The 18,476-nt window shown below is 40.0% G+C and overlaps 1 protein-coding gene across 1 annotated transcript; it reads right to left on the bottom strand.

Annotated features, from left to right (window-relative positions):
• Nucleotides 1-230: 230 nt before the first annotated feature.
• On the bottom strand, nucleotides 231-17,240 carry LOC104151473 (WD repeat and coiled-coil-containing protein). Its single transcript, XM_009686347.2, has 3 exons — nucleotides 15,318-17,240; nucleotides 6,255-6,375; nucleotides 231-397 (listed from the first exon to the last, which is right to left on the bottom strand). The coding sequence occupies exons 1-3, from the start codon at nucleotides 17,238-17,240 to the stop codon at nucleotides 231-233; spliced, it is 2,211 nt and encodes a 736-aa protein (XP_009684642.2).
• Nucleotides 17,241-18,476: the final 1,236 nt, after the last annotated feature.

The raw sequence follows: 18,476 nt of genomic DNA, 5'->3' as shown, positions 1-18,476 counted from the left end.
GCCATTAACAACAACAGCTCTGATAAACATCAGTCTAGTCGAATCCTTCAAAAGAAACCATGAGGGCTGAGCCAAGGCTAGAATCTAGCTACTGTGTAACCTTGCCACAGATTTGACAGTTCAAATACCCTGAAAGCGCTGAAGTCAGCTTTCGAGTCATTCCGTTTCTGACACTGCAGAACATCTTATTGTATTCGAACAGAAGGTCATTAGCATTCTTTGTTCAGAAATTATGTCACTCTGCTTGGTGGTCGCATTGAAAGGCTCTTTTGGTAGGAGTGACCTCCACAGACTTCTGAACTGTCAGTTCCATCCCTTATGATTATCTCTTGTGTTGCTTTGAATATTAATGGCACAAAGCCGTCATTATCTGCGGTGAGCACAATCCAAGAAGAACCTACAAAAATTAAGCATAAAAGGAAAATGAGTGTACTGCTGTGGTTACATAAAATGTACAAACACGTTTTAAAACGTCATCCAGCACATGTGCAGAGCAGGCTTTCTTTTTGTGCACTAAAGCCTTATTACCCTAATGACATTAAGGTCTGGCAATCCGTGCTAAACACACCTTTGTGTAAATGCAAAGGGAAACTAGAAGGACAGGCTTGAAGCATTTTACCCCTTGCTTAAGTTATATTGAGTATCAAGGTGTATTTTTGCAGTTAATAAAGAAGATGACTGTGCTGTGTATTTGTTCTAGAGAGAAATAGGGTTAGCATCTCCTTCACTGTCAGTCCAGGATTGTTCAGTATCTTTTCAAATTCACCTGGCAAATGGAAAAAAAGTTACACTTTGAAGATGATTTACAGAAGAAAAAAGATTGGGATTTGATAAATAAGTCACTAAAAAGTTTATTTTTATTTTTCTCCTTGTTTTTATTTGAAAAATTAGGAATGTTATGTTTTGTTTGCATTTTTTGAAACATTTTAGTGATATCAAAAATACATGTTGTGGGCTTTCTTAGCATCACCTGAAGGGTTGATTTTTGATAATCAACATTTATACAATTACTTATGCTTGTAAAATGCAAATGATATCGTAAGATTTCTTGTCTTTAAATTATCTGCTGAATCTTTTCATAAGAGAGTGAACAAAATCTGAATAACATATTTGTATCCTTTTTTTTTTTCAGAAAAAAAGAGGCAAGATTAAAAGGCAAAGCCATCAAAAACATTGAGGTTCACTTCATATATTGCATAGAAGCAGAAATAAACCTGAAACCCCAGGTTGTTTTACTTTCCTTTGGAAATACAGCTTGAAAATGAAGCTGTAGATGTCCTGGTTATATATGTTTTCTAGTGACTGAAATATTTCCTGTTGGACTTAATATTGCACTTATGATAGGAAAGAGTGAATTTTCTGTTTGTCTTTTGTACAGTTTGACATTTTATGAAAAAAACATCTGTGGAAACAGATACACATTGTGGGAGCCCTTGTATCACACATTTTTCATACAGCATGTGGTCCTGTCATTACTGAGCAGGGAACATTAACTGCGACTATCTGAGGCATGGAAAGCTTTGCTGTGTTCTTTTGCTGTAATTTTTAGTTTTTGGGGATGAGATTGCGCTTTGAAAAGGAACGTGGAGAAAGAAATGTAGAAGATCCACAAAACCCGTGCTTAATTTTGGTCAGCCATAACAAAACATTTTACTGGACAAAGCAAATCTGCCCTCTTTATACAATTAACAAAGCATTTCACAAGCTGCTACATGTTGTCATGTCACCTATTACATCATAAGGAGATTGACATTGCAAACCGTGACTCTTTAATCTTCTACCCTTAATACTTTCTTTCTAATTCTGGACAGACTTTAGATTCTGCAAACAATGGACCTGGAAGTGGAAATTCTGCTGCCTAAATCAGTAGAATTACATGATTGGTCAGAGCAGTAAAGCATACTCTTTCGTCACACTTTTGGTACTTTTGTTTCCATCACATTGAAATGGGTGAAATTCTTTGTATAGTTGATGACACTTGCTTTGAAGTATATCCCACAGAATATTTCAGTGGTGGAAAAACCTTGTGCAAAATGTAATCCCCCTTTGCTGCACACAGTCATTACAGATGACCTGCAGAAAACTGAGACCTCTGTGTGCTAATACTAGGGCAACATATGACAGGCTCTAGTAAGTACAGGTAATGGTATTACAGCCCCAGACTTAAAGCACATGTGATCAGGCCAAGTTCATTGCTCATATAACTGATGATATTAATAGCCTTGGGTATGAATTTGGCCTACAGCTGTAGACTTTTTTTTCCCAATATGTTCAAGTTGAAGTGTGTATTCAAAGGAAAAAAATGCTAAGCATTGCAGTATAAGCACATTGTTCATTACATCCCTTTTAATTATATAGCATTAGAGGGTGGGAGTGATGTTTTTAACCATCAAATTTAATATTCACACCTTGTGGCAAACGAAAGATTTGGGGGGAAAAACCTCCACTAGTCAGAACTGAATAAAGAACTACATAATTACCTCTGCCCTGAATCTGATGATTTTGCATAGTTTTAGCAGGATTCTTGAGTCAGTTTTCCTTTTGCTGTCAACAAACAGACTCAATTTCTGAACAGGCTAGCAGCACGTTGAACAGAAAGGGCAAGAAGTTAGGATGATTCTAAGACATTATCTTTTTGATAGCTCTGAAGTCTAATGCACAAAATTGGAGAGTAGTGTTCTGCTAATTAAATCGTCACTCCGTAGGACTGAAAATAGGCTTTCTCAAGCTCCTTCATCATATTGAATTCTAAACCTTTTTTTCATTATGGGCATTTATGTCTCTAGAATTAAGAACTGGAAGCTAGAAGGAAGAGGGGTCCAAGAAAGCTGGTTAATATTCAAGCATCACTTCCTCCAGGCTCAAGATCAGTGCATCCCTCTGAGGAAGAAGTTGAGCAAAGCGGGCAGGAGACCTGCATGGATGAACAAGGAACTCCTGGCCAAACTCCAACAGAAGAAGGAAGTACACAGAATGTGGAAAGTGGGACAGGCCACTTGGGAGGAGTACAGGGACGTCAGAGTGTGCAGGGATGCGACAAGGAAGGCTAAGGCCCATTTGGAATGAAATCTGGCAAGGGATGTCAAGGACAACAAGAAGGGCTTCTTCAAATACATCAATAGCAAAAGGAAGACTAGGGAAAACGTGGGCCCGCTGCTGAATGGGGCGGGTGCCCTGGTGACGAAGGATACAGAGAAGGCAGAGTTATTGAATGCCTTCTTTGCTTCAGTCTTCACTGCTAAGGCCAGTCCTCAGGAATTCCAGACCTTGGAGACAAGAGAGGAAGGCTGGAGAAAGGAAGACTCTCCCTTGGTGGAGGAGGATCAGGTTAGAGATCTTTTGTCCAAACTTGACATCCATAAATCCATGGGCCCCGATGGGATGCACCCACGAGTGCTGAGGGAGCTGGCGGATGTTATCGCTAGGCCACTCTCCATCATCTTGGAAAGGTCCTGGAGATCAGGAGAGGTGCCTGAGGACTGGAAGAAAGCCAATGTCACCCCAGTCTTCCAAAAGGGCAAGAAGGAGGAGCCAGGAAACTCCAGGCCTGTCAGCCTCCCCTCCATCCCGGGAAAGGTGATGGAACAGCTCCTCCTGGAGGTCATCACTAAGCATCTGGAGGACCAGAAGGTGATCCGGAGTAGTCAGCATGGATTCACCCAAGGGAAATCATGCTTGACCAATCTGAGAGCCTTCTATGACGGAATGACTGGCTGGGTAGATGAGGGCAGAGCAGTGGATGTTGTCTCCCTGGACTTCAGCAAGGCTTTGGACACTGTCTCCCATCACATCCTCCTAGGTAAGCTCAGGAAGTGTGGGCTAGATGAGTGGACGGTGAGGTGGATTGAGAATTGGCTGGATGGCCGAGCTCAGAGGGTTGTGGTGAATGGTGCAGAGTCAAGTTGGAGGCCTGTGGCTAGCGGTGTCCCCCAGGGGTCAGTCCTGGGTCCAGTCTTGTTCAATATAGTCATCAATGACCTGGAGGAAGGCACAGAGTGCACCCTCAGCAAGTTTGCTGATGATACTAAACTGAGGGGAGAGGCTGACACAGCAGAAGACTGTGCTGCCATTCAGAGGGACCTGGACAGGCTGGAGAGGTGGGTGGAGAGGAACCTCATGAAGTTCACCCAAGGCAAGTGCAGGATCCTGCACCTAGGCAGGAATAATCCCATGCACCAGTACAGGCTGGGGGTTGACCTGCTGGAAAGCAGCTCTGCAGAGAAGGACCTGGGAATGCTGGTGGACAACAAGTGAAGCATGAGCCAGCAGTGTGCCCTTGTGGCCAAGAAGGCCAATGGGCTCCTGGGCTGCATTAGGCAGAGTGTTGCCAGCAGGTGGAGGGAGGTGATCCTGCCCCTCTCTTCAGCCCTGGGGAGGCCTCACCTGGAGTACTGTGTCCAGTTCTGGGCTCCCCAGTACAAGAGAGGCATGGCACTCCTGGAGAGAGTCCAGCGGAGGGCTACCAAGATGATTAGAGGGCTGGAGCACCTCTCCTATGGAGAAAGGCTGCAAGAGCTGGGCCTGTTGAGCCTGGAGAAGAGAAGATTGAGAGGGGATCTCATCAACGTGTACAAGTATCTGAAGGGGGAGTGTCAAGTGGATGAGGCCAGCCTCTTCTCCGTGGTGCCCAGCGACAGGACAAGAGGCAACAGGCAGAAACTGAACCACAGGAAGTTCCATCTGAACCTGGGAAAAAACTTCTTCACTGTGAGGGTGACCGAGCATTGGAACAGGTTGCCCAGAGAGGTAGTGGAGTCTCCTTCCCTGGAGATATTCAAAACCCATCTGGACGTGATCCTGGGCAATGTGCTCTAGGTGACTCTGCTTGAGCAGGGAGGTTGGACTAGATGATCTCCAGAGGTCCCTTCCAACCTAAACGATTCTGTGATTCTGTGATTCTGTGAAGCACAGGCCAAAAATGGGATCCTCCTTGTCCTATAAAGCTACATTGCACTATTGCAGAAGTCTGCTGGGGAATAGCTCAGGCCCCTACAGCAAATGCAGATTTTCTGTATATGTTTCCATTCCACTGTACAGTCAAGAGAGATGTGCTGACGAAAAGAGGAAACCTATATATCCTTACCTTCTGGAACAACTCAAATAATCTACTATAAGCCAGGGGAAAATTGAAATGGCCCAAAGTGTCTGGGATAAAGGCAGTTCTGCTGAGCTGTGTATCATAGATATAGATCCTTGTCTTCATTCTTGTGGTCTTAGCAGCAGCAAAGACATAAGCAGAACAAGAATGGCAGAACGGTGCATATTTTCCCTCTCCTTTTCCCACTGCCCTTGTTGCCAGCACCAGTAATATCCCAGGCACAGCTTCTTTTTCATCAATAAGCCTGTTACATAGCAATGTGCTATGTAACCATCGTTACTTAGTGAATTATTTCGTAGATTATCGCAGTCCTTCTCATTTTAATTTCGCTAAAAGTTGAATTCATTTCTCATGAGATAGAGGGTACTGGTTAAGCCAATGCGTCCCTCTCCCTGCCAGGGGCTAAGGCAAGGGGCAAGACAAAGAGTTATTTATGGACCTCTCAGTGTGGAAACTGTGCAAGAAGATCATAATTAGAACCAAACAGTGTGTACTGTAAGATCATAATAGACTGTGATGAGAAAAGCCATCAGAAGCATTACAGAGAAATGGTTGGGAAATAACAGTCTATATGTTTGCTGAAGAGCTAGCACATGTGAACAGGCAGGGATAAGGTAATTCAGAGACCGCTCTGGGGCTAGAATTTCACTGCTTGCTTCCATTTTTGCAAATAAATCAGTGGTGGGTGGCAGAAATGTGAGAGTGGCAAATTAGAACATTGAGCTTTGTTGTTTATCTTAGATTAAACTAATCCCAAATGTTACATGACACATATATTCAGAGGATGAATTTTCCTCCAACCTACTCTTTATTGTCAGATGTGGGATGTGCTTGTAAAGATGGGCATGGCAAAATGCCAAAAGGTCTCATAAGAATTTCTGTTTCCAGATAGCACAGCGTACTGTTTATCTTCTCAGCCTTCCTCTGTAGAGGCATCTAACAGATTACTCTGGTAATAGGCAGTTCTGCATTTACTTAGCATTTAAGTGATTTCAAGAGGCGCTGTGCCATATTTCAGACAAAGAAAAACAAATACTCATCAAGAGAAGTTAGATATCTCCATTTACTACAGTAAAGAGTAATTACGCTGCCACAAATGCCTCGTTCATGCTAAAAGTCTCAGGTGAAACCAATACTAGAAATAAAAAGAACATACCGTGTTTCATTTCAATAATGGGCAGATCAAAAAGCTGCTGGACTAAACTCAGATGGATCTTGCCATCACAGAGGAGAACAGCTTTTGTTTCTTCAGCAACTGCTCCATTTGAAAAACATTTCTTCAAATGCATATATGTAAAAGAAAAGATCTTGTTAAAGACTTGCATATTTTACCTCGGTTCTTTTAACCTTTCCCCTGCTCTTACTCCTTTCAGCTCTTCACTAATTTTGTTTTTTCTTTCTTTCTTTCTTTCTTTCTTTCTTTCTTTCTGTTTTTGTTAGAATTTATAAATAGCACCATGACTCAGTGCAGTTCCAGGCACAACCTCATAGCCCCATGTGAAGAGGAACACGGCTCTTTGCTTTTTGCGCTTATGGAGCTCAGAACTGCACCAGCCCTGCATACGCATAATGCGCTGGTCCGTGCACGTATGTCTGTTGTGCCTTTCTGCCTAAAGAGTCAATCCAGTGGAAGGGAATATGTCGTGCCGTTTGTAGAAGTTGCCTGAAAGAAAGTTGCCCAAGTCTAATGCAACCACCGCGAATGAGCAGTCTGCTCAGTCTCAGTGGTGCCTGTGGGTGTTTTGTAGAATCATCGGTCAGCTATTCCACCCCAGTAAAATCCATCTGTGCCGTTCTGGCAGGGAGAGAATTGCAGAGAGACTGTGAAGAGAGGCTATACAGAGAGGCTGTAAAGCTGCTCTAATAAGGTAGCTTAGGAATCCTATTCTATTTCTTGGAGAGCGAGGGAGTGTATGGACTTACTGCCCTGGAGGTTGCTCTGACATTAACAAAAAATCCCACGCTTTCGAATATGAAGGTGGCATACTCGTGCTTCATGAAGTTTAGTTGGCCTGGTGAATTAACACCGTTGCGATCCATCGCCCTGAAGACTGCAAAGTGCAAAGACCACAAAATAATTGTTATAAGAAATTGAGTTAATGTGGTTATGGAATGGGTATATATTTGCATTTGCAATTTGTTATCTGCTGTCATTTGAAGGTCAGTTTCAGCATTACAGCTTCTCCAGTGACTCAGTGCCACTATTAAATAGATGTGAATTGGACGTTTTCTTCTAAATCATCTTGCTGCATTTTTGTCCTGTAAAACTCATTTTGTTCTTTCCTCCCCATACTTTCCCTCTGTTTAGTTCCCATGCATTTTTTGCCTTTGACATCACTTAGTTTTGCAAAATCCCCAGATTTAACATATTTGTTAATTTAATTAACATGTCATAATTAATTAACAAGACTGTTAATTATGACATTAATGGGACATTAATGGGACATGGGACATTAATGAAATGTCCCATTTCGTAGACATTTCCATTTCGTACGTTCAGAATGGATCCAAGTCAGCATTTTAGAATGGGCGGAAAAGTAGTCATCTATCCCAACTCCCGTGATGGTCCTGCCCTGTCTGTGTGTACTCCATATCCCTGGATCTTTCCTTCTGACATAACATTTCTCGTTGAATCAATTCATATTGCATCTTCTCTTTCTGTGCTCAGTAATCTATTCCGCAAGTTTATTAACCTTTGGCTACATACATGTCTCTTAATCTCTTTTAATGCTCATCTCCTAATTTCCACCTGTGCTGTCTTTTGACGCTGTCTGTCTCTCAATGAATATGTGCTGTCTTGCTATGCAACACCCTTTCTAAACCAAATAATCACTTTTATTTTTTCCTTACATTGAACGTACGCTCTCATGTGACCACACGGGATGCTGTAAGTCAGAATGTCAACCAACTGCTGTGAAAGTGCTGTTTTCCCTACCGTATTTTAAATTGGCCATGAAGATAAAGTCCATAGCTGATTATTATTTAATTGCATATTATGATAGTTTGAAGATATAAGAATATAAAAATAGCTCTCAATTAAAAACCCCATCTAACTTCAGAGGTTTTCTCATCGCTTTCCCTGCTCAAAACAGCCAGAAATTTGTTGCTATGTAATAAATAGGAAAATATCTAAGGAATGCATCAGAGAAGTATCATTTTCTTAATTATAAATGTTATTACAGCTTATCAGAGCTTTTTAGTTACTTTTAGGTCTTTTCAAATTGTATAGTGCTATTCTACTGAACCTAAATACACTTAAAACTCAATGGGCTGAATTTTCAGCAATGAGCATGTGCTGTGCATTCACATTCCAAAGGTGCTATTTGCCTGTACAGATATTTGTGGAAAGACTTTTTTGTTGCTGCTTATTAATAAATCACACAACTGCCTCGTTTTCCTAAATTCAGGCTGAAATACCAGAGTTTGCTCAAAATTCTACCTCGATTAATGAATTATGAACAATGGTGGACTGTAACTGAGACATTGCCTTGACTGGAGAGGTTCGTTTTTTTATATAGATGTGCTCCAACCCCAAAAAATCAGAAAAAAAAAAAAAGCAATCAAGCTGTGCTCCCAGTGATTTGAAATCAGCTGAATGGAAATATGTATTAAGAATGAATTTGATGCAGTATGTTTTCTGCTTAGCCTTGCAAGTTATTATTGTAACTGCCATTGGAAGTAGAAGACTTTTTTTTATTATTATACAAAACTACATGGTATCTCTTTTTTATCCTAACCTATGATTTTACAGGGTTTCAAGTACAGACCCCAGAGCTCAAGTTTCAGAGTTATTTGTCTTTCATCACTTCTGAGCATTCATATCAAATTATTCGCTCTGTTTATAATGACAAAATTGATGAGCTTTGCCTTTTGTTTTTGTGTGCTGGCAAGTTCTGTCAGGTCAAAAATCTTTCTCTGTTTTAATCTTCTATTTAGCTTCTTTGGTTAATGTTTAGTTTAAGTGAGGATAACGTGCCTTCTCTTTGAAGAATATATTCGCACACATCATATCATATATTAACTGATTTAAACCCATGCCTTCTTGAGAGGTAGGTAGTTGTTATTATTCCCTTTTTATAGATATCAAGCCATGACACAGGAGGATTAAGAGATTTTACTGAAGGTCATGCAGATAATTTGTGACAGAGTTAGAAATAAAAGCAAAATCTCACCTTAGTACTTCCCATTGTCCTGTCTTGATCTAAAGACCATTTTCTAGTAAAATCTAAATTTAATCTAGCTCTTCCTGAAATAGTATCTCTTTTTCCTGTGTTGCTATTTATCCCCAATGGAAGCCAGAGGACTTGCAATTCTGTTTAAAAGCCCCTAATGTTAGTTGTTTTATCCTAAACTAAAGTTTATCGGAGGACTAAGAACATACTCACAGAAGAAACAAATATATTTCACAGAATGAAATTTTCACGTGCCTGAGTGGATATTTTCAGATCAAGTTTCTTTAGCCAACTTCCTGTAGTATGTCAGGTCCTGCTCTCCCTCAACAAAAAGCCAACGGAAACAAACCATCAATTCAAGAACTGTTTTCTTTCATCTGTGTCAGCCTGCCCCTTGATCAGATTTTATAGCCTGTAAAGGGTCTTCTGGGCTGCAGCCAGCCAATCACAGTGTTGCCAAGCTGTCTTTCAAACCTCATGTTTTGGAAAGCAGATATATATGGGAAGAAAATCATTTCCTACGGCAGAAGAGGTTCCTGGATTAGCTGCCTTACACCATATGTGTGCACAATAAACAAACATGTATTTTGTCTCTGTTTTGAACCCCACTAAGCAGTCAGCTAGTTCTACCTCTTGACCCTTTTTCCTTATTAATCTTGGATTTCCTCATGCACTGCCCTCACTTGCCTGGATGCGAAGATCCGTAAGTCTTCATGAACTTAACTTTAATGACTGCTGAAACACTGAGATAAATCAGAATATGCTACCAATCAAATATGTTTTTACTAACATTGGGTCAGTGAGTCACTGCAGTCCAAATGTATCTTTCTTGCACGTGGATGACTAGAATTGTAAAATATATTCCAGATGAGGCCTCACTGCCGTGTTGCCCCGTATTGCCTCTCATACTGGATATACCTCACTGGTGTATCCAAAGACTGCCTTTCTTCTTTTAATGACCATCTCACATTTCTGATTCAGAATCGTCTTGTAGTCACTTAACACATGCAAGTCTTTGTCTTCCTCAATTGTTTCCAGGTAATGAATAGCTAATGTATAACAGAAATTACTGCTATTAATCCGGGAATATATGACTATGCACTTCATATTAGTTCATTTCAGTCCATTCTTATTTTTCTAGATGTTAAGGTCATCAAATTTCACGTGTGGTATGCTGATTCTCCATTGCAAATACTACTGACTTGGTAACATAAGCAGATTTTATTAGCGTGTCTCATCAGATCATTATTGAAACTTTTAGATTACCCTGAAGATCTTTCATGGGAGAATCCACTGGCAAATTTCCTCTATTTCCTGTTATTTTAGCATAACCATTTATTATCTTTCCTTTAGCTAATTCTTCCTTGACCACCTTATATTTCTTCTATTAATCCCTATTCTCTGCAGTTGAATAAATAATCTCTCCCTGTAGCACCATTTCAAGTATTGTACTGAGTTACAGATATTTTAAATATTCTTCATATCCTTCGTGTGAATAATCTGTTCTTTTAAGAAGGAAAGATACCAGCTTAGTCTGTCACATGTATGCATTGTAAGATGAATAGGTCTGTAGTTGCCTAGCTCTTTATTTTCTTTTCCTTAAACCCTTGATTTCAGCTCTTTGAATGTGCACCAGTGGTAATTTCAGCTTTGATACCCATTAGTCAGCCTGCTTTTGCCTTGCCCCCATATTCATTCTATGTGAGGAAAGAAAACTGGTAAATTATACAGACATGGGGGGACCTGGCCAAGAAGACAATGAGAAAACAGATGGCTGCGGGAAGAGCACTGAAGAGGAATGAGAACTATGATTTTTCATATTAAAAGCACTGTGCGTTATTAAGCCTTGTGCAGCGTTGCCATGAGTAGTAGTATTTGGATTTGGCAGAAACTGGCCTTTCCTGTTATGACTTCTATTGCCGCTGTGATTCCTGTTTGATTTTTGGTGGATCCTGATTTTATTTTGGTGGAGGTCTTAATAACTTTGCATGCCCTTATTTGAGACATTCCAAGAACAAACCTAATTAGCCCATAGGAAAAGCATAAGCCTGTAAAATAGTTTAACTTGGAAGAGTTTGTAGGTGCTCAGCGGTGCTTAAATCCTAGTGCAGTCTCCTTTATAGCTCGTGGAAGGACACCAGCACTCCAGATGATATGACGCTAGGATTTCTCTCCTCCCGGCTACCCATTCAGAGTTCTACAACTAAAGTTGCAGATGTCCTGTAGTGTGAGGTGTTTTCTTTGCCCCCATGCTTGTGCTTCCATTATCTTTATGTTTGGGATGGGTTTTTTTTTTTTAACTCAGACCTTCATTTCCTTTGCAAGGTATGAAATCTTGGATTCATCTTTAACATTACATATTTCTTTTCTCTCTTGTTGGTTTATCTGACAATCGAATCATCTGGTCCAATAGAAGATATCGCAGCACCCCTGTGAACCCTGCTTGTCTGCTGTTGAGCAGTTTCAGAACATGGTCAGAATTTATCCTTAATGGATCCCGCAACCTTTGCTCAAAATCTTAAGCACACATTAATCACATCTTGTCTAGACTCTGCAGTTCTTTCTTTTACGGTCATCCTAAATCTCTTCCTTCTAAACTTCAGGATGGCTGACTAGTTTCTTACTCCAGGGAGCAGTTGTATCACCTTCCTCTTTCATCATTTTCATGGCTTCCTTTCTATTGCTCAGCCCGAGTCAAAATTGCCCTTTGGATTTCAAAAAGGTTCACGGACTTATTACAGCTGATCGTTACAGGCTGGTTTCCCCTTATCTCCTTGCTCATTTTATGCTGCCACCCTTAATGCATCCTCCTCCTGCCTTATCTCTGTTCCATGTATTTGTATTAAAAAACTTTATTGTCATGTTTTGATCCTTTCTATTCTTCTCTCACCTCTGTGTAAAAGATTGTTTACTTTATAGCTGACCTTGGCCATAAAGTTTCCCATGGAAAACTGTATGAAGATGTTATAAAAATACAAACTGACTTGTCTACAATTATTGGTGAATGTTAAGAAAAGGAAATCATGATGACTAATTGCTGAAAATGTATTTATTTCCTGTTGAATTATGCATCATATGCTCTCAATGATATAGACTTCTGACATCATTCTGCTTCTGAGCAAAATGTAGGAATTTTAAGATGCTCCTTGAATTAAGATGAATCTTCTTCCTCCTAAAGAGATTTGCCTAAATGCCATTAATTTCAAATCCAGATTGGCTTTATTTCCACTGTAATTAGCTTTTAAGTGAGGCTTGTTTAAATATTCTGCAGCTGTTTCTTTTCTGGGGGAAAACAATGACAAAAGTATCTTTTTACAAAATGAAACAGAAACAAATCTGTGATAGATTTTCATCTCTTTCTTTTTTCTTGTTCAATAATATCTTCTTATTGCGCCTGTCTGTCTGCCCTCCCACACTGTCCTGAATCACAAGTCTGCATGTGATGAAAGAGCAATAATATTTGCTTTTCAGGCTTGAATGATCAAGTCACCTCTGGTGGCTGAATGCTATTACACAAGTGATAGTCCAGTGACATTTTCAAAGTGTGAGTGATCGTGTTTTTCTTTTATGGCTATGGGACACAAAGAAAATAAATTCTGACAATACTGCATGGATGTGACTGCAGAGAAGTTATAGTTAGGTTAGAACTAACAGAATAAACAACGATTTTGAATAAACAGACATTATGAATTATTAAGTAATTTACATTCTGTTTTATATTACAGTTTTCTAAGCAGAACTGGAAATTTAATGTTTGTAAATAATACTTCTGCACAGCAAAGTTCCTAATCGACCATTAATTATTGCTACACTTTTAGCTCTAATGGCTTAAACTTTCCTTTTATGTTTTTAACGCACAGACATGGTTATGCAGCACTGTTCATTTTGATATTTTATAGTACAAGAGATTTCTCAATCAAAATTGAGCCTCTGCTGTGCTGGGGATTATACAAACACTTCAGAAGACATGCACTTGGCACAAAAGCTGACAGATAATGGCCGTATTATTGACTGGACTGCAGTGTTCCTAAAGTTTAGAATGTTTTCCACAGGCTGATATTTATATCATAAGGCAATAAAGCTATTTCCTGACTTTTTGCACTGTGAACATAGAGCCTGGCTGGAACCCACAGCCCAGCTGGTTTCTGAGCTCACAGAGTGCTAATCAACTCCTGAAAGAGGAACAAGGTTCAGATATCTGAATCCAAACTAATCAAAACAACTATTTGCTGAGCAAATTATTAGCTGCCTATGAAGCAAATATTTCCCTGTCTGTCTGGAAGCCTTTTTGTTATCAGTCTATTTTTCATTATTTTTTGGCATCATGCTGCGATCCTGTTAGATCTCAGAAGCAGGGTTGAACTATGCAAGGCTTTAGATGTGAGACTTTCACAGAAGAGCTACATGTGTCTGAAAGACATTAAGTGGCACTTTTTCTGAGTCATTACAATGTGGTACTGGAGTTGCTCTCTGCCGGCTCAATGTGAAACCGACTTGTTTAGATAAATAAGAGACTTCCTTTCCAAATGTAGTTAGTCTGGAAATATTTTATAAGCACTAACGTTTCTTTGTTTCCAAAGAGAAAAACAGGAAAATTAGTTCTTACTGCCTGTGCAAACAAATATGTGCACAGTGACTTTCAGATCTTAGATTAACATTAGGTGTCAGAATCAGAACTACTCTTTGGAAAGGTTAATCCAGTAGAATCCAACAGAGAGGGCTCCTTGCTAGATAAATAAATTGGTTTATGTTAAGAAATCAGAATTAATTTGAACCTGCTGTAGCGCACAAGAGTTTACTTTTTGGCAAATAAAATCCTGCATTATTTAAAATAGACGTTTGCTTTTTTCAACAGAATTTGTATAATATGTTCAAGTTAAATTATTGACTAATTCACATCAAAAGCTTTGCTTTCATCCAGAGTGCCTAACATACTAGAATTTGCTAAAATGCCAAACAAATAATTGCTAAAAAGTAATGAATATATGTGAATTTAGTCATGATTCCCTTAATGAATGTTTTGAGGGAGGTGCTTAGATGTGCATATATGGATCCCTTTAAAGTAAAAGGAAGCCATTATTGCATATCTGTGAGTCAAATTTGATTGAGACATACATATTTCAGCATCGTCACTGTAATAAATGCATTACTTTGACATAATGGTGCTTAAATTGCGTTAGGTAAGAATACATTTATAATTGGCACCTACATCCTGAAGGGGACCTCAGCTTCAACAGCAGCACCACCATCCGCATGACCAAAAGTATTATCATTATAATATTAGTATTACTGCTACCATTACTAAGAAGAATGATAATAAATAATTATCCAGCCTGCATTTAGTCAGTTGAAGTTCTTATTGATGCCAGTGGGACTTTTGCCAAAATAAAGGTGGGATAGGAACGTGATGATTTGACATTCACCTATTTATTTAATGAAATAATTACATTTTGACTTTTAAAATTTGAAGTAGTAATACTTTTTATAAATTGTTTATGTGCAGCTGTGTAAAGACTGGCAGTAGAAATAATCCAACTTCATATCACCCTCCTTTCGATTTTCTGTAAGTTGAGATTCAGTACTTTGATTCAGCCTTCATGAGATCCTAGCTACCTCCAAACTTGGAATTGGAGCTTGGGTTTGAATTTATCAGGTCGCGGGTGAGGATGGCTACTGTACTACCCAACTCAGGCTCATCACTGTACTGAACTAGTATGTAAACCTTTTGTACACTAATGACTGTTTGGCTCCGCTCTCTTGTTTTGATAGATACACACCCAATCAGCAAGTATCCAACACAGCTGTGCACAATCAAAGAAGGAAGGGCAGACCCAGATCTCCCATGTGAAGTATCCTGCAAGTTACCCACATAGTCCTTAGTTACTGTTTCAATGACAAATTATAATACTAATTTTAAATTAAGCTTGATGTCAAACTCAGATTACATAAGAATTAAACTGCAGCCTCTTGATTTAAAAATAAATAAAGATTTTTTTTTAAAACAGCAGTGCCCTATCACGATATTTCTAAGTTGATGAAAAAGTTACCTGGTAAGTGATATGAACAACAGGCGGTTCCTCTGAACATGGATAGGCTAAAGATATCCTCCTCCCATTTTTAGTGAAGTCTGTTAGTTCAGAAAGACTCAGTTGTAATTCATTGAAGCTGCCACAAAGTCTCTCTAGATTCCTAGATATATGACTCATTCCTCTTTCACTTGGCGAATTGTTATTTTTAGGAGAACTTGATGTTTCTTGGATCACATTGAACTGCACCTTAGGGGAAGTTGGTCTGCTGGAAAGCCTGGTAGGTGTTCTGAAACCTAGAAGAGCCAGCGAACGATTGATAGGGTCAGCACCCAAAGGTTCCAAGGCAACTGAGGAGTCACCTGGGAGCCTTTTTTCATCCTGGTCACTCACACTTGATGAAGAGCTCTGTTCATAACTAGGGCTTTTTACTTCTTCTATGAGTCTTCTCCTGCCACTAGGAGATTGAATAACTGTGCTCCGTGGCATTAGCAGCTCCCTGCTTTGAGGTTGGTCTTCTGTGGCAAGATTTTCAAAGAACTTTCTTTTCGCAGGTATATTCACAGAGGATTCAAAGTTATAAAACATATTCTGGTTAGTCTCAGGCAGTGCTGAAGAATCTTCTTCAAACATCAATTCTTTGATCATTAGACGCATTACATACCTGTCTGAACTCGAAGATGGAATGAGACTAGGCTCAGGGAACTTTTGTTTTCCAATCAGAATCAATAGGAGTTTATCAGTCAAGAAGCATAAGCCCTTCGGTCTTTCATTTTTTTCCAGCTGAATTTGTTGAATATGGGGCATGCAAGAAGAGGTAACTGAATACACCAAAACAATATTAGAAGTATTAGAGGCTACTGCCACGATCTGAGCTCTAAGGTCAAAAGCCAATATATCGGGAACCAGAATAGCTGGGATGGTGACTCTTCTGGTGGTGGTTACCTTCCTCTCAAAAGTCACCAAGATCAGGTAAGAAGAATCCTGGCCGTTTATTGATGCGTAGTCTTTGCGTTTCAAAGTAATCAGAGGCCCAGGATCAGACCTCCGATGGTTTGCAAGGATATTGGTTAAATCCACAGGACCTGATGAAGAAGATGCTACTGAATCCACAGTGACTGATCTGTCTGAATCTGTAGACTTTCTTCGCAGGTCCATGGAGTATTCCTCATCACCAAGCACCAGAGTAGACTGTGAGATTAAAGAGCCAGTTTCAGTAGCAGATGGCACATCGAATGCCATGCCTGCATTCAAGCCACAGATCTTATCTAAAGGAAGCTCAGTAGCTACAGCAATTTGGAGATCCAGCGTGGCTTCTATAGCACAGATATAACCTCCCACATCAAATACTGGGCAAAAGGAGCAGGCATTTAGAGTTTTCTGAGTATCATCCCATATATAGGAGTGAAGGGTACTACCTATAGCAACCACTAAACGATTACCATCTTTAGTCCAGCAAGCACAATGGATAAGCCCACTGCTTTTGATATCTGCTTTAACCCTGCTATTGTCAGAACGAACAGTATGCAAGATTGAAGCATCTCTTTTTGTAAGCACAGCCAGGACCTCTTTCTTTGGATGCCACACACAGCCCTGGGAAAGCAGTGGAAATGGCTCACCAATTTCACAAGTTTGAGAAATCGAGGGTTTGTTCTTCTCTGCAGTGCTGTAGCCCAGCTGCCAAATGCTAACGTGCTTTTTATGCTGAACAGCAAGCAAAGCTGGGATGTCCGTAGAGCAACATGGGCCCCAGTAAAGCCCATGCACATGTTCAAACTGACCAACAACACTTGAGTCTCCAAACCTTAGTTCTCCATGATGATAGTATAAAGCAGTCAGTACCACTTGCTTCCCATCTGTCCAGGCAATTCCATGCATGGGGTGGATGGCCTGATACAAAGCATTAAGGCCAGTTCTCAGCAGTTTTGCCTTTCCCAGCTCCATCTTTTTAAGCTTTCTGTCTACTGGGGATTATTCCAAAGTAGAGAATCCATAGAATTCATTTGCAGATCATGATGAAGACAAAATGGTCTTTGACTTCCTTCCCAGAACCAAACTATCGTTTCTGCTCGTTCAAGAGCCTGTATCGTGAACTCCCTCTCAGTAAGCCTGCAGCTGCTCTTCTAAGTGTAAATCCATGTGAAAGCTGCTTTTACTATGTCTTCCCTGGGAGGAGTTATCATCCTCATGTGATGGCTAACAAGGTTTAACTAATTACTGTATATTTTCGTAGAAGTCTATTTTTGACTCTTCACTGCTGGGAAGTGATATTTAAAAATAACACTCTAATACCTTGACCTTCAGTGAATGAAGGTCTTTTTTGCTGAACGCAGGAGAGAGATCATATGCTGTTAAGCCAAGGTATTAAACTACAGCCTGAAATAATGACCTGACACTTCTTTCAGCCAGCCTTTGAAGGGTAAAAGAAGATTTAAACATATATGAGAACCGTACAAGGCAGATTGCAATCTTTGATGGACAGCACCTTTCAAAGATACAAGATCCTAAGTGGCTACTGAAAGAAAAGTCAGAAAGGGAAATCATACTCTGTTCTGTCAGTAGTTACGGAAGAATGAAGGAAGATTAGATTTAAAAAAAAGCAAAACGTTATAGAAGCAAAGACAGCTGACTAGTGTTCATTTTACTGGTTTTGATTTCCTAGCTACAAGTCTATACTGATTTCTTTCTTGAGCTTCCCAGCCACCTCTGTCTAAGGACTGCTCCATCATCATATAGCCTACAGCCTAAACTGCAAAGAGGAAGCCAAAGTTTTCCTTTTCCCCCAAACTCTGGAGTACCTACAGCGTGTAATGTAACATCATGCAAAAATCCCGGAGCTAGCAAAAACCCCACAAATAAACTCACGTAACAGGGTGGCAATGTGAGCACATGCCAGTTCGGTTCAGCTGTATTGTTTCAGGACCAGAGCTGGTTCAGATGGAATACCTCAGGTGTCTTCATTCTGTCCTCCTCAGCACATCCTTTTCTGGGGTTAGTTTGGGCAGAGCCTGGGTATCACTGAATATAAATATTCAGGGTGGGATTCAATACTTAAATATAAGCAACCATTACTATTATAAACACCCTAGGATAACTGAGGCATCCCCACAGGGCTAGCAGATATGGCATAGGACTTACAGAAGCGTAGTGGCATTCTGGAGTGGCAGCTGATAACAAAGA

The sequence above is a fragment of the Struthio camelus genome, chromosome 3, assembly GCF_040807025.1.
Source record: "Struthio camelus isolate bStrCam1 chromosome 3, bStrCam1.hap1, whole genome shotgun sequence".
NCBI lineage: Eukaryota > Metazoa > Chordata > Aves > Struthioniformes > Struthionidae > Struthio > Struthio camelus.
This window is presented reverse-complemented; position numbering and strand designations above follow the sequence as displayed.